The 18,107-nt window shown below is 34.9% G+C and overlaps 1 protein-coding gene across 1 annotated transcript; it reads right to left on the reverse strand.

Moving 5' to 3' along the window:
• Positions 1 to 14,041: 14,041 nt before the first annotated feature.
• On the reverse strand, positions 14,042 to 17,823 carry LOC146730265 (uncharacterized). The gene is made up of 3 exons (XM_085493892.1): positions 17,804 to 17,823; positions 15,104 to 15,270; positions 14,042 to 14,490 (listed from the first exon to the last, which is right to left on the reverse strand). The coding sequence occupies exons 2-3, from the start codon at positions 15,256 to 15,258 to the stop codon at positions 14,322 to 14,324; spliced, it is 324 nt and encodes a 107-aa protein (XP_085350018.1). The 5' UTR covers positions 15,259 to 15,270; positions 17,804 to 17,823; the 3' UTR covers positions 14,042 to 14,321.
• Between the last annotated feature and the right edge of the window lie 284 nt (positions 17,824 to 18,107).

The raw sequence follows: 18,107 nt of genomic DNA on the forward strand, positions 1-18,107 counted from the left end.
AGTCTTCTTCATTGATATATGCAAGTGCTTTGCATCTGGTTTGGAAGTGTCAAAGTGTCTTGTAATTTGTTTAGTTGTAATTTTGCCAGACTAAAAGTCAATAGTTTATTCAAACATTTCTATACCTGAAGTTTCTTTGGTGACGAGATTTAAGCTACACACAAAAATGATAAAAATAAATTGCTATTTTGAAGCTTGTGAAGGCTAATGAAATTATGTTGAGGGCTATGAGATTCAGTGTTGAAGTTCAAACTATTAACAAGAACTAATGAAGGCTTGATTGCACATATTGCAATGTGTTTTATCAAACAACAGAAGTATCAGAAACATGTCTAATTTATGCAATGAAGGTAATTAATATGTGAACACAAGGTTTTTCCAAGATATCGATGAATGGAACAGACCAAAAATTATGAAGTACAGTTAGAGACAACTTGTACGAAACTGGGTGTAAATTCCGTGTTGTGTCTGGTTATTCACTAAACATTGCTGTTTGATATCCATTTTAAATTCAAATCTTTCATGTTCAGCCAATTTCATGCTATGTGTTTGGTTGTGCCAGCAATCACATGGACTCGCATTATGTTGTTCATATGTTAATGTCTCTTCCCTTTAATCAAAATATTAGAACAGCATTATTTTTATTTTAACCTTTCTCCCGCTGAAGTGGAATATTTGCGGCGTCGAGATACTTTTTAGCAACAGAACCTGGAAAGTCATGTTTTTTTTTATGTGACCATTGGTGTTATTCAGAAGAGTTCCATCTTCTGGTAATACTTCCCTGTTGAAGTTGAAAACATTAGTTAGGTTAAGTCTATTTGATACAATAATTCTTGAATGGTTAGTGTTTGAAATGTAAAAACATGTTTATGGTGGAGCATTGAATGTAGTTCATGCAGTTGTGTTATTCTGTTTTTAATAATGTTCATACAATGAGTACAGCTGAAATGCTAAACATTTATACAGTACCTATGTGAACACTAATAAATTGAAACCTAAACATACAATTCCTATATTGTTTTTCTTCTCATAAAAAACAGTCACCAATTTGTAAAATTCAATTCTAGTAATAGTAACAAAAAGTCAAACTAAGTACTTATTAATGAGATACATTTTCTGTTGAAGTGCTACAAGTTGTATGTTATGATGGATCTGGTCCCCCTTGGCAAGAATGTTGACATAATCTCGTATAATACATTAAATTGGTATCAAACTTTGAATGGAAACATGTGCAAGTAATGCTCTTTCATTGATCGCAAAAACTTAAAGTTGGAGTGATGTTTTATATGTGGCAATGTTATTTTTTTGCTGGCCATCATTTTGTTGTTTTTCACACACTGCAATATGGGTGCAGTTATGTTGATCCAATATGACTGTGGTGATTCAACTTTCAGGTTTTAACAAAATTAAGAATTAATTAATAATACTTACGTTTCAGTACAAGCTATAATTGTTATTGTCATTTTTCATAACAATTCTGATTTAGTTGTGCTTTTCTCAGTGTCTTCATCCTATTATTGACAGAAATGAAAGGAATATTAATAATAAAGAAAAGTGAACATTTGAATGGTTTGCGTTGACTTTGTTATATTTGAGAGTTATAGTACAGCTTCTAAAAAGTGATCAGACAGTTAGTCTGATGAAGCCATCAGACCAAGAGGAATGGGTAATGGGCATAGTCTTGACAGCAACATGCAACAGACATAGGCTGCCTGGGGATTCTCTATGTCATAGGGGTGTAACCATTTCCAATTACTTGTGTATCTGTATTGTATTGTATGGTATGAAACAAATTTTAAAATACATTGAAATAACTTGTTCATACAATGAACATGAATCATTTTGAAAAACTTACAATTGCATATACTTTCCTGTATTTGGGTGTCAATGACACTGTCTATACTTTGTTTTTAATGAATAGACTGACTTCAAGTGGTTTCGCAATTATTATTTCATTTGTTTTCAAAGTGCAATTTTGTGCATGTGTCCCCCATAGCTTCAAGTCGACCTGCCTATTATACTCACCGGTGAGCAGTACCATTCCTCTTTTATAATGTGGTCATGACATGACATGAAAAGGGGTAAAGCTACATGGTATGATGGCATACCAGTTGAATTGTTAAAAAAATGTCCTACTGAATTTACAGTTTTACTAGTTAAATTATTTAATAAGTTATATTCTGCTGGTTACTTTCCGAGTGATTGGGTATTGGGGTTGATTGTACCGCTACACAAAAAGGGTGACATTTGCAATGTTAATAACTATAGGGGAATTACATTATTATCACTGCTGGGTAAAGTATTTGCTTCTATAATATATACCAGATTGAACAAATGGGTCGAAAGAAATTCCCCCTTAAACGAAAATCAAGCTGGATTACGCAATTCGTATAGCACGCTAGATAATATGTTTATATTAGACACCATCATAAATAGATATTTCACTCTTAAAAGTAGACTTTATTGTGTGTTTGTCGATTTTGAAAAAGCGTTCGACCATATTAATGGTCTTCATGGTCGCTTTTTCAAAATTGTACAGTCTATGTATAGCAATATAAAGTCTCGTGTACGAAGCCCAAACTGGGTAACGGAAACGTTTAAATGTATTTGTGGGGTTCAACAAGGCTCTATTTTGTCACCTCTTCTGTTTGCTTTGTTTATAAACGACCTTGGTGACTATTTGGAGCACAGACTTGCAGGTGTATATGTTGGTTTACTTAAATTGATTTACTTATTATTTGCTGACGATTTAATATTATTTAGTTCGAATGCAGTTGGTTTACAAAGATTGCTGAACGGTTTATCAGAGTATTCAGGCAAATGGAAACTTAAAGTCAATATTAGTAAAACAAAAATTGTAGTTTTTAGAAATACCGGCAAATTAAGGCATTATGAGAAATGGCACTACAATGGTGAACAACTTCCGGTTGTGCCTCATTTTTGTTATCTGGGTATTACTTTTTCGAATAATGGTCGCTGGTTTATATCCCAAAAAGTGATTCCCTAGCAGGCTAGTGAAGCAATATTTGCTTTAAAAAAGATACTAGCAAAATACAGTGATATTGATGTACAAATGTATTTAAAGATTTTTGACTGTAAAATTTTACCAATATTGATGTATGGCAATCAAGTTTGGGGTTTTGACAAAGGGTTAAATATTGAGGAAACACATCGCAAGTTTGGTAAATTTATTTTAAATTTTCTTACAACCACAGTAAATCCTGTAATTTATGGAGAATTAGGTACACTATCACTAATCCATTTGCGTTACATACGTATTATTAAATTTTGGTTGAAAATTTTAAAAATGCAAACACAGCGTTGTGTTTACCAATGTTACCTTTTCCAGTATAAAGAAGCGGAAAACAACCGTAAATGTTGGGCTTTCCGAGTCAAAGAACTACTGTTTTCGCACGGTTTTGATTTTTTTTGGTTAAACCAAGGCCTGGAAGATAACTGTTCATTTTTGTCTCTATTCATCCAAAGAGTTAATGATATGTATAAACAAACTTGGTTTACAGATCTCAGCAATTATCATAAACTCGATAAATACAGAGATTGTAAGTTTGATTTTGGATGTGAAAAGTATTTGCATTTAATAAAAGATAACAAGTTACGTTCTGCGCTATGTCAGCTTAGAACATCATCCCACAACCTTCGGGTTGAATCTGATCGTAAACTAAACATACCGAGGAATATGAGAATCTGTAAATTAGGTAATTTAAGGTTGGTTGAGGATGAATACCATTTTTGTCTTGTATGTCCACGTTATGTAAATCTTAGAAAAAATATTTACCTATACGAAAAATTTCTCCGTTTAATGCAGTTTGACAACTTATCTGTACTTCAAATTTCAAAATTTGTATTCTACGCTTTTAAACACAGAGTCAATCTACTTAACCACTTGTGACTATTAGATTCAACAATTATTTATAGGAATCCCTCTGTATGTATTTTTCTATTTTTTTATTTATTGTACCATAGGCCTGAGGCCATTGTACGTAATAAAATTCATATCATATCATAATGTGGTCTTTCGACCAGGTCTTTTACCTACAGGGAAATAACAATTACGGACATGAACAGGACAGGTGTTTTTAATTTAGAATATTGCAATTATGTGTAATATCAACGAATCGACTAATAAAAACTGAGATATTTCAAAGCATAAAGGAGGAGTCACCGGAGATAATTAGTGTGATTTCCATTGAAGAGAACATTGGATTGTGGGGAAATCAATGTTTATCAACACAAATGTCACAGTAGCACGACGAAAGCTGCCGTTTTAAAATATTCTGCACATGCCAATATTTCATTATGTAAATGTAGCAAATGTTTTCATATGTATATGTTGCTCTGTTGTATTTGATTTTTTATTATGAAAATAATCTGATTCATACTCAGAAGTAGATTGAGGATATTGTTATTGAATAAATGTAATGGTTGTCAACCAAACAAATGTACATACCACAAATTAAAGCAATCATTGAGAAATGCTTGAAAGTATAAGTATAAAAAATTACAAAAATATTCATCAAAATTAAAGAATTGAAGATATCGGCCAAAATATCGTTCAAAAAAAGTTATAACACTCAGGTTAATAAATAAAATGTTTATTGCATTGATGACGCGATGATTCATCTAAGTCGGTACTTAAGATGCGCTGTTGTTTTGTGTGGTGTTTGGACCACTAACCGACCAGATCCACGCATCAAACATTGACACCCACCTCCACATCCACCCACACAGCCACACTTGATAACTGAGCACGGCCACTTGCAACTATTATCACTCTCAGTCAAAACAACTAACCAGCTTGGACACTAGTAGAACTACTTACCAACCATTGATACCCACATCCAGAGCCACGTACAAACTGAATCAACTCACAGACAGAGTCGTTCAACATGTATGGTCATTTGAAGCCGGAGCCACGAACCAACCTAGACCATTGCGACCCAAAGACAATAATGTGGAGGCTCCGTGCATTTTCAAACTCAATGTGCATACGTCCAAAAAAAAAATTGTTTTTATATTTTTTTTAATGATTTTTTTTAATTGAATTTATTGTCGTACGTACAGAAATGTGTACAGTAGTTGCAAAACTGGAATTCGACTCATCAATAAGACTCGACTTCATTGTTCGTGAATATTTAACTTCTATTCGGTTACCCTGCACAGCGGTTCGCAATTAATACGCATACGCAGAAAAAACTGCAATCTGACCTATGACATGCAGAATTTACTTCAACTATTTCACAAGTATATACAGCTCATCGAATAGTAAGAATGTATTGAATTATACCACTTTTGGACAACTCATGTCCCCGCGACTGGGCAGTTTAAGGCAAGGTGCATCGTCAATGGGGAAAAGGGGTTAGAAAAGTCATTTCAATGTCAAGTGGTATGCTTTGAAATATTCATGACCAAATAGCAAAGCGTACAATACTTCTTTTGCTAATATCCAACTTTATCATTTTGTCTTCGTACAAGAAACACTCATTCGAAAGTTTAGACTATTGAATATAACGCGGCCTACGTACAGAAGTTGACCAAACGCGTAGCATTATATTCGAATATCCACACTTTCTAGTAGTGTTTCTGATCATAATATGCCACACTCTCAAATAATAAAAACTTATAAATTGTTATTTTAGCGCAAAACTTTCAATAAGTGTGCATTAAATGAGTCATCATAATTTGAATAGACAAAGTCACGTGGTGTCAACATATATTGACATGAATAAACAAGGTACATGAAATTGAACATATATTTTAAGTATAGAAAACATAAACATTGGCAGAGTGAACACGTCATCAAAATGTGAAAACAGTGCATCACGGCGAATTACGCAGTTGAAAAGGGGGAACATTTGAACTCTCCAAAACAAGGCCAACAACATTAAATATAAATTTCACTTCTAATCTAGATTCAAAGCTATCTCTAAACTTGGTTTTGGGAATAGAGCGTGTCACGGAAAGCATGCTGCTTACAATTGCCAGAATTATTTTCCAATATCGCTGGTTGCAAATTTATATCTATACTTTGAGGACTGTAAGAACTGATTTTGCACGCCGTCCTGGATTTAAGGTAAATCGGAAGTGGGCATTTTGAATCCTTTCTGGGGGTTTTGGCCTTCTGATTGTTTGTAGTCGCATTTTCGGTATATGTGCCTCCTGTTTCACGTTAGGAAGCGGTCACATGATTTGAACATTTTCTTCAGAACCACCGAACACATTGATCTCAAATGGGTTTATTAGCACATATAAAGGGCGATGGTCGTCGCGCAGCGTTCTGTTCGACGCATAGCAATGTATGCAATGCGTGTAAAATACATTGGTGTTTGTTTGTTTAAATGAGAGTGTTTGCGAAGCTTGATGTGATTTGGCTTTCATCTTTGATTTCTGCAAAACAGGAAGTATTTTTTACAGACGCTACATGTTGCATATTTATACTGGACCTCGGACGGCAAACAAACAAATCGGTTCAGTCACGTAATCAGGCCGCTATTAAGGATTGAATGAGATTTTTTTCTCATGAGTGCTTCAACCGATCATGAGTGTATGTCCAAGGCGTTTTCATTTTATCGGTGTTAGTTCATTCAACAGGACCCATTATTATAAATATTTGTTTTAAAAAGGTCCAGATGTAAATTTATTTATTCATTTATTGGTTTGGCCGTTTGCTTACTGTTTGTTTGTTTGTTTGTTAGTTATTGCATATTAATACCATTATAATCATTAGATTGACACATTAGGAACAACCCTCATCTCAAAAGTCCCCTCTTTATTCTCAGTGGTATCCAATGTTGAATTACCATAACTTGAATTAAACTGCGCCGGTTCTTCTCGATTTTCCGTATTATTATTCTCTTCCTCGTCGATAGCCCATTCATGTAGGGGCGTATATCCATAATCAGCTGCATATTCTGAACCAACAAATGATATTTTGGACCACGCGTTCTGCACCTGGCCCCATGACCTTGCATTGCTACATTTCAGTTTCCCTTGGTCGAAGAATTTATCGAAAGTTTTCTGTATATTCGCCCTAGCAATTTTCTATGAGGAGAATAAGTTCGTAATTTAGATAGTGTCGACATTGAAGATCAAACAAATAAATATGATAATTTAAATAAATTAGATTAAACAAATCCCAAGCTATGTATTTTGGACATTTGTAAAATCGGTTTCAGTGTGATTTAAAATTGGTTTAAAAAATTACAATATGTGTATTATATTACGTTATATGATTTCTCATTAATCAGTTGAACAGTTTTGAAATACTTAATAGACCTACAATGATTATGCTTAAATTGACGCTCAGTGAAAGTTATTCCAATTAAAAGGAATTATATTGTTGTGAACACAAGCGTTGTGTTCGGGAATCGGGGAACTTCGCCTCGCTTGGGTGATGTCACTTAGACGACGAGGTACCAGATTCGACTCAAATGAATACACAATGGTTCCTTACAGGTAGTCCAGCTTTATTCACAAAAGCAGTCAGCTGATGTAACCCCTCGCTGTACCATTCTCTCGTTCTCCTCCTTTTACAAAGGTTACAAACTCTCTATATTAAAAGTCAAAACACTAAGGCGCGGCGGAGTAAACATGCGATCAGCCAATCGCTGCAGTCGTTGGCCCGATCACGTGATTACCAGGGATGTGTCCCACGGTTAAAGCCTTGCAAGTTGGCACTACTAAATACAATAAGTAAACAAACTATTTATAAAATTCCTGTAATATATGTTTATAATCTCCACCCAAAACATGCAAGTTGTTGATTCTAAACTATAGTTTAACGGCGTGTGAACCGAATATGTGATCGTGAAATAGCCATCATAACAATATATTACCTTTGATGTCTTGACAAACTCTTCTTTTTCTATGTCATTGTGAATATTAGCATATCGTTTATGTTCGAATGTGAACGTCGAACACATCCTCCAAATGAACATCAAAATAAGAGTTAAGCCACCGGTGACTGACAGCATGGCCAATCCAATGGTCTGTGACATTGCCCTGTCGTTGTCGTTCAACACCGGAGTTGTTACATTGTTTTTGCATTCTATAGCTGATATTCCACACGCAAAGTAACTGAGGATTAAAAATACATACACAAATATAAAACAATTCAGATCGTATTGTTATTCCTTTACAATGAACTAATATATTAAATAAATGGTTTAATACCTGTCGTTCATTAATGCAATGAATATCCATACTAATGCGACTACAGTGGCTTGTGCAGTGACTTGGACTAGACCGCAACATCCTCCGTAGCAAGTATAACGTGGTCTGCACAAATCCAGAATCCCTCTTGGTGCACGACAACATCCAGAGAGAAGTTTCCATGTTGTATTTGAGATAGCTACCCTTACCCCTCAAGTTCGTTTTATTTGATGTCACTATTGTTTAATATCGATAATAATTACATAATTCTGATCAAGAGCGTATACTAATGAAAACCACTTCGATATTAATTATAACTAAAAATGTTCCTGACGATTTCCATAATTAGATATTTAGCTGTACGACACTTCGATGAATACAAACTATCCTGTGACCTTGGAATAGTTGTGTTGCTACAGTGGAGCGCTTTTTGTTATTATAAACTCTTGGTAATATACGCACATTTATGCGGGCAGAGTACACTGACCATTAACTCAATATCCATGGTATTTTTGTCCGATGAACAAATGAGTCGACTACTTATCTATAGCGAACAATGGAACAGATGGCCCTATTATAAACATCCATGAGTAAAAACGCCGATATATTTGAATACATGGACAGCGAAATATAGCTATCTCAAAAACCGCCTCACCGCCAAATATTGCCATTATCATCGCGATATTTTGTAAACTCGTTTGGTTTTTTTTAACCAATGTGGCTAGTCGATCTATAATTCCTTTCATAACAGTAAAACAGTTCTAAAATAACAACTGTTTGCAGAGGCAATTGTTTTCAATTGCACCAGTTTACACTGAAAGCCTATGTGAGAGCTATGGTATCGCTATTATTAGTGTTGTAATACTGCCTCTTAATATCACGTCCTGGGAGTAACTGAATAATACCCAACTGAATGCACAATCTATAGTACGCCAATTATTGTTATATTGTCCTCTTAATATCACGTCTTGGGAGTAACTAGATAATATCCACGCACCCAACTGAATGATAAATCTATAGTATGCCAACTATTGTTATACTGCTCTCTTAATATCACGTCTTGGGAGTAACTAGATAATTTCCACGCACCCAACTGAATGATAAATCTATAGTATGCCAACTATTGTTATACTGTCCTCTTAATATCACGTCTTGGGAGTAACTAGATAATATCCACGCACCCAACTGAATGATAAATCTATAGTATGCCAACTATTGTTATACTGTCCTCTTAATATCACGTCTTGGGAGTAACTAGATAATATCCACGCACCCAACTGAATGATAAATCTATAGTATGCCAATTATTGTTATACTGCTCTCTTAATATCACGTCTTGGGAGTAACTAGATAATTTCCACGCACCCAACTGAATGATAAATCTATAGTATGCCAACTATTGTTATACTGTCCTCTTAATATCACGTCTTGGGAGTAACTAGATAATATCCACGCACCCAACTGAATGATAAATCTATAGTATGCCAACTATTGTTATACTGTCCTCTTAATATCACGTCTTGGGAGTAACTAGATAATATCCACGCATCCAACTGAATGATAAATCTATAGTATGCCAATTATTGTTAAACTGTCCTCTTAATATCACGTCTTGGGAGTAACTAGATAATATCCACGCACCCAACTGAATATTAAATCTATAGTATGCCAATTATTGTTAAACTGTCCTCTTAATATCACGTCTTGGGAGTAACTAGATAATATACACCCACCCACCCAACTGAATGCACAAGCTATAGTACACCAATTTGTGTAATACTGTTCTATTAATATCACGTCCTGGGAGTAACTGGATAATATCCACTCATCCAACTGAATGCACAAGCTATAGTACGCCAATTTTTGTAATACTGTTCTCTTAATATCACATCTTGGGAGTAACTAGATAATATCCACCCATCCAACAGAATGATCAATCTATAGTATGCCAATTATTCTTATACTGTCCTCTTAATATCACGTCTTGAGAGTAACTGGATAATATCCACGCACCAAACTGAATGCAAAATCTATAATATGCCAATTATTGTTATACTGCTCTCTTAATATCATGTCATGGAAGTAACTGGATAATATCCACCCATCCAACTGAATGCACAACCTATAGTACGCCAATTATTGTAATACTGCTCTTTTAATATCACGTCTTGGAAGTAACTGGATAATATCCACCCATCCAACTGAATGCAAAAGCTATAGTACGCCAATTTTTGTAATACTGGCCTCGTAATACCACGTCTTGGAAGTAACTGGATAATATCTACCCATCCAACTGAATGCACAAGCTATAGTACGCCAATTATTGTTATACTGCTCTCTTAATATCACGTCTTGGGAGTAACTAGATAATATACACGCACCCAACTGAATGCAAAATCTATAGTACGCCAATTATTGTTATACTGCTCTCTTAATATCACGTCTTGGGAGTAACTAGATAATATCCACGCACCCAACTCAATGCACAAGCTATAATACGCCAATTATTGTTATACTGCTCTCTTAATATCACGTCTTGGGAGTAACTAGATAATATCCACGCACATAACTCAATGCACAAGCTATAGTACGCCAATTATTGTTATACTGCTCTCTTAATATCACGTCTTGGGAGTAACTAGATAATATCCACGCACCAAACAGAGTCTAGTTTAGGGCGGAGTCAAACATTTTTAATATTTTGACCTAAAAAGTTGCTTTACGCATAATCTGGATTTTCCGAAGTACAATTATTACTGGGAAACTAATTGATGATTGATATGAGTGTATACTCTCACACAAACATATTGGGGTTGGTGTTTGTCATGAAATTATACGGCTATACATATAGAATTAGCAAAGTGTCATAATCTATAGAAAATACTACTTCCATTCTTGCGTATTCCACTTATCTGTATAATAAAATACAAGTATGCCAAGGACAATATCAGTTAAATGTTTGTAGCCAATCATTTACAAAACTGTTCCGACTGTTTCCAGCATTCAGTAAATCGGCGAAATGTTGCAATACAAATAAGCATGTAGTTGTAGCATTTCCTTGTTTTCCCACCCGTTATTTGATAAGAGATTGACGTATCAAACGTAGTATATCAGCACGGTTATTAACGATTTGAAATATAACAATAATAGTTGTGATTAATCTCACTTAGTTTTCGAGTTTATGTTTATTAGGCAAAACTAGCTATTGTCACACGGCTTGTTATTATACACCAAAAAACAAGAAATCAACGTCGACGGAGCGGTTGGCCCAGGTATCCAGCGAAAGTCAAAAACACGACACTTCTTGCTCCTTGGAATACATATACTGGTCGTGAGGACGTTGCTTATTCTGAATCTACAACTGAGCATTCTTGAATGGTTCTATGTCTAGAACTGGCTAGTAATACTGGTAGTCAGTTTCCAGTTCTAGTTTTGAATTGCATTTGAAATGTTTAGATCATAATCTTTTTTCGAAGCTCGAGAAGAATTTGATTGTATTTTGTATAATTATTCATAAGAGTTTCATTCTGATTGCAGTGTATGTGCTAATAAACTCAAGTCAAGTCTAATATTTCCCAGTTCCAAAGTCATACTGAGATTTGGCATCAGTTATAATTAGCGAGCTTTGTCCAATTCGCATCAGTGTGTAAGGCAATCCAACCTCTGCCCGTTCCTCTGAACGCCAAAACTAGGCCAAGGATAATAATAGTTCTCAAATGTACCATATCACATGTGACTACGGTTCTAATGAAAGTGAGGGCATTCACAGACACTGGTAGTGCACCTTTCAATAAGTCTAGTGGCCGAGTACATTGGTACATGGTAAGTTAGGCAGGGCACATTATATTTCTCATACAGCTGTCATAAATGGAGATTGATATATTTCAAAAACAGGCACCAAAGATCAATTTTCATTTTACTACCACATCACGTATCACAAATTACTGTGACGAAAGCAACAAGGAAGAGTATTTCACCTACTGGTTCTCTCAGGAGGTCTCCCATGCAAGTACTCGCCACGCACGTTTCATCTTAACTTTTGGGATGCGTCGACAACCTGACGACTCGGCACTGAGTGTCACTTGAATTTCTTACGAATTGACGACCATTTAATGTTTCAAAATTGCTTCGTTTTGCCCTTGCGTCTTTTGTAAATTGGCATATGACCTCTACATGCTTCAGAGGGAAATACGATAATAAACGGGCATTTACGACATATTTACTCACGACATTGCCATGTAAATCTGCCAACTTAGCAATCGCTTTTCACAACATTGTGAGCAGTCTGTCTGCTAATATAAAAGGCTTTTCCAAGACTTTTACTTATTTGTTTTTCTAAATTTAACTGCGGGGTCGATATGACGATGACGTAGGTCAAATATATTAGCAAACCCACAAACTGTTCAATTGCTTTTCAAGTCTTTTAGGCTGTTTTAGAACATGTTACGATCAGCTCATATGGCACTCTGCAAATATACTGGGCCTTCGCTTGAATTTTATAAATTGTTTCTACTTTATAACTTCGTGATATGACAGAAAATTAGTCCGTGTATACACGCAAATCTACCAACTTTGCACTCACTTTGCCGTCTTACAGCTTACATTCATTATGTGCCGACCGCAAAAGCTAGTGAAATCATAATAATACAAATACACGAAATATTTCTTCTTTATGTCTTTTCCATGTGTGTGACGAAAGCAAAACAAAAACATTTCAAGAGCTGGGCCAGGTAGTCACCAATGCAAGTACTAGCCGTGACCGATTGATCTTGACGTTTGTGATGCGTCGATCACCTGACTACTCGGCTAGGAGGGGCATTTGCATTTTATCCGAATTTTCTATCATTCGATGTTAGGATGCTCAAAATTGCTTCCTTTTGCAGTGTGCATTTTCGCAAGTTGACCTATGAGCTCCATATGCTTCAAGGGGCAATACGACAATAAACGGCCATTTACAACATATTTATACACTCTTTCGAACATTTAACAATCGGTCTCGATAATATAACAACATAGGTGACATTTCCATGTAAATCTACCACCATTGCAATCGCGTTTCACAACTTTGTAAGCAGTTTGTTTATAATCAATGAATTTGATTGTAAAACCTGTGACTGTGTGCGATTTATTGTATTCGTTATGCACTTCGTATATCTATGTTAGGCGTGTAGACGATTAGCCCAAAGTAATGTTCCTGTTATCTTACACACTGGTTTGGGTAAGTGCCTCTGACATCATTCTGAAAGATCAGGTAAATTGCTTAACTTGACATTGTAGTTTTCAGGAGTCTGTAACGCGTAATGTTATGTAGTTAAGGCGACCGGAATACGATATATAAAAATATGTGCACAAAACATGATAACTGCAAGTTAAACCAAAAAATAGTCACAAGTAAACAAAAGTAACACAAATACATTTGATTTGACGTAAATTCGTAAGAGCAGCCAGAATATGAAGTGTCTGTTATTTAAAAGTTTAGCTCTACCACATACTGTTTGAAACTCTGGTGCTTCCAACGAAATTCAAACCTGAATTCTTTAAGAGTTTGAAAACACTTTTCTCTTTCCATCAGAAAACTTAATTAAATTCATGGAACGCATGCGGACTGTGTCAAATTGTATGTTACGGAATTGTTGAACCATGAATTGAGGTGAAAGTTGGAATTATTATAATATTTCGGAAAAGTTACTCTTGTAATAAGTGATATTTTCTATGATATGTGTTTTTTTGACAATTTTCTATCGACCAATAAATAAATGTTTAAATAGATAAAATAAAACAAGTTAGCCAAGTTTTCAACGTTATATGATTGTGGTTGAACTCGGATAATGTATGCAAAGTACTAGTATCACCTAAGTAACCACGCTACTACTATATGTATTAGTTTATTGAAACACATTTTGTCTGTATCTGGGGAATTAAGCATATTGCACTACGTAGGAATCACAATCAGTGAAAATTATCACATTATGAGCCAACCTAATAACCGGCAAACAACTAGCTTACTGAGAAAAAATAGCATACAGTTATTTTTCTGATGAAACACATCTGAAACACAAAATCATAGCTATACATTGAAGACAATAACAGTTTCTGTTTCGTTTCCTAGTCGGTTGAGATTTTGGCTAGACATATGAACAAGTCGTCAAAGCTCAGCACGGTCTGAAGCCACAATTCAAGACTTTGTTGTACAATAAACGATCACGTTGAATGCGTGTTGACCGTTCAACGAAACGAGTTACTTGGCAGCAACGTTGTTTTGGTGGCTCACGATATTTTACGTTACTCATCAATAACTTGTATTCCAGGATAACGCGTGGTCTGTGAAAAAAAACAATGATTGTGAGAAAGCAGTGACATACAACTGTAGGTATTCCTTTCGTATAACCTCAGTTAATCATCTACCCAGTTCACACCTAAACTAAACAAAGCCATGTAAACAATGATGTTACATCCTGTCTTGTTACATCCTCTAAATATGGCTGCTAAGTTGTAACTACATAATTTTTTGTGGTTATAACACAATCAGAATAATTACAGTATATCCACGGAATAGCCTATTCCGTTCTAATGATAATCTGAAACCTAAATTTGCAATCGTAACATTTTCAATTTTAACATTCAAAACAGGAAAAGGGACCAGAAAGGGACAGTTTACTCCACTGTGACAACGAAACAACAAAACTACCTAAATGTAAATAATGACCTGTAAATGTTTGTATAATCATAACAAAAAAGAGCCCTCTATTTTCTGGATGTGCCATGCATTATTGGTCTTCTTCTACGGTAACTAGTGACATCAAGACTTTTCTCAAGTGGATGCCATTGCACCCCCCCCCCTCACCAATATTTCGGATTCGGCAAATAACTGTTACTTGGACAGCCAGACTTGATATCTGCCTCAGTCCAAAAGGTGAACATCACATGTTCCTACCGTATATAGGACACACACTGGCCAGTATTGACCGTGATTCTTGTTCCACCGATCTCGTACGTTTTTTCATAGTCTTCGCGGACACATGTCTCAACCCCTCCACAATAACTCAGCATCGCCATCAAGATAACAACTTGTAAGATCAGTCTAGACATTTTGCATATAGTCTATAGAAAGAAAAAAATGAGAATACTTCGCGAACTGGATTAGTTTTCAGATCAAATTTAGTTTCTCAAGTTGTCATCGTTCTAAAATTATTTCATGATAGAAATCTAGTTATCACAATGTTTGAGTTGTGTATCGTATTATACGTTGAGCTGACACGTTGGTATATCATATATATATATATATATAACGTGATCATTTTATAATGTTTAGAGATAGAAACGCACACCGTGTCTGGCACTTAACTTACCTATTGAACCGGTGGAACGTTCTTAGTAACTAGTCTTTTGATATTCAACAGTTTGAATAGAATTAGCAATTTACGAAAAAGGTACTAAAATTATTCGATATTACAACGCGCGAGTCTGTAATAAACAAGTGCATCAACTCTCTGGCTCTCATTATGTTGAACCTATGTCAGGTAATTATGTTTTGTATTTGGCCACTATTTTGTAAGCGTGCCAATAATGAACGGCCAAGGGGGTGCAAAAATAAGCTATCATAATATTATGATATATGACATGATCACTTATTTGGCCGGGATAGCGCATTCAATAAAATGTGGACCGAGTAAAGTTATAAAAATGGCAACGCAATAAAAGCGAAATTTTGTAGACTAAGTGTCATATCCATATTATTGGGTGAGAAGTTACTAGACGCTCTATGGTCTTATTTTAACAAATGCAATAGTGGCCAATAATTGTGGTATGAACAAATCATGAATGAGAATGTTTAAAAAAGAGGCACATTAAAAAAACAATAAGTATTTTTAAATTGACTAAACTTGACAATTACAAACAAAACAACGCGTAACATACAAATAAATGGTAATACGATAACTAGAACTGAAACCTTCAAATGTGAAGATTTGTTATGGATATATAAACCACAACATGGTACTTCATATTGTAGGTACATTCTTCTCACATATTACCAAGAAATTGAGCATCCGAGATATAATGAATTCTAAAGTTTCTGTATATTCTCAACATTTCCAAACTGTTCTAGAAAATAACTTGAACTCGTGGAGATATAATTTTTAAGTAGATAATATTTCCCAATCGTTGTTATAGGTAACTATTCAAAATATATAGACGTTTCGAGTCACGACACGATATTATGATACTGTATTGTGACCTATTCTGTAGTCACAGCCTACATATGTTAGGTGTATTACTGGTGCGCTCAGACGACTAGAATTATTCTGTTTCATGGATCTATTTCTCACAAAATTAGACTAAGAGCATTATAACAGAGCATATTTGTTTAACGAGTGTTTTCTAGAAACGCGAAATCGCAATGTGTAGTTGCCTTTGGCAGAGTTTTTCATGTGTTTCCAGGATACACGAAGGGCACACAACCTTGTATGTTTGCTATATTAAAGATGCACGCGGCGTCATTTCGGGGCGTTGGGATCAGTTATGAGAGTTCATCGATTTTGTGATTAAAATCTTGCTATAGAGCCAGTGCTCACAGGATACATCAGAAGTAACGCTACCTTTTCTTGATATATATACTTGGGTCGACGGCGATCGTAACCTATTTTTTCATAAGTGAATTATTTTATCCAACTAAATGCAAGGATTCTAAACCAATTTCCGTGTGTGTCGATTTTATAGCGATTGTTACAGATTTTCGGAAAGAGGATAATATGTTATGTCTCTTTTAATATAAATGCGACTACCGACGTAGATTGACTAAACAAGCATTATGTAAATTTCGATATACTGAAACGTTAACGTTAACCGAATATAATACACAAACACTTTAATATTCCACGTTTCAGCAAATAACAGGCTGACTACTGCTTGGAAAGGTGACACTAATTTGAAGAGGAAACTAGTTCATGCTTGTAAAAGAAGATCAGTTGCAATACCGGGAATGTGCATGGCATTTCAGGTATTTGTTATCTGACAACTATATTCCACCTTGGAACTAACAAAAAACTGAACTAATAAACTGTTCGATCAGCACTACTTATAATCATCGCTACAAAAAGCAGATTTGCAGATACGAATATGTTCGAACTAAAAGTCTATGTGGTTTAACACAATGATGTTTACTTTCCCGGTTACTTTAATAACACGTTTTGCACGCTAAATCTGCATACGATATTCGGTCGATTAGAACAAAATGTGCACTATTTACATTTAGAAAAAGGTAATATTTTCAAAGTTCTCGAAAAGCATTAGGTTATACACTAAACTACTTACTTTATAAATTGAATAAAAATTGTGTGTGCACCAAAAATATAATTAATTCAAAACAGAAATATCATGAAACTTTCAAAGTATATTCGCAAACAGCCCGAGAATATTGTTTTCTGCAAAACCAAAAAAAACCAAAAAAAAAAAACGCAAGCCTACAAGTGCGGCAAATTATCTTCGAATGGCCCGTGATTGAAGTAGAAATTAAAATGTTTGTTTAATCGTCAATGACCAGGAAATATCAGTAAACACATATAAACAAAAGCATAGAAAACTTTAAATTAAAAATACTTTTTTCGCACTATGAAGTAGACAATAACAATCTTACCTGAATGGACAATCGCTGCAAGTTCTGACCCGAGATGTGACGAGTCATGACATTTATAGATTTCACCAATGTTAAAATTTGTATTACGACGCGTGCCAATTTTAAAACAGCGTTTTGAAAGAGTGGCATGCTAATATTTTGTACTATTTTTGTTAAAATATTGAAACTGAGAATTTATTCAGAAATGACTTGTTGAAAAACATAATTTTCCAAGAGTGTTAAGTCTACAAATTGTAGGTTTATTTTAACAATAATGGGTAACCTGACTGTGTAAACTCAAAAAGTAGTCCGGAACAATATCACA

This window comes from Saccoglossus kowalevskii, chromosome 19 (assembly GCF_978046115.1).
Source record: "Saccoglossus kowalevskii chromosome 19, keSacKowa6.1, whole genome shotgun sequence".
NCBI lineage: Eukaryota > Metazoa > Hemichordata > Enteropneusta > Harrimaniidae > Saccoglossus > Saccoglossus kowalevskii.

What these genes read in the sequence shown, in the direction of transcription:
- LOC146730265 (XM_085493892.1), bottom strand. Translation starts at nt 15,258, where the DNA reads ATGTCTAGACTGATCTTACAAGTTGTTATCTTGATGGCGATGCTGAGT. An exon ending in CAGTGTGTGTCCTATATACG is followed by an intron (nt 14,491 to 15,103) that starts GTAGGAACATGT and finishes TTTTTTTCACAG; the next exon opens with ACCACGCGTTATCCTGGAAT.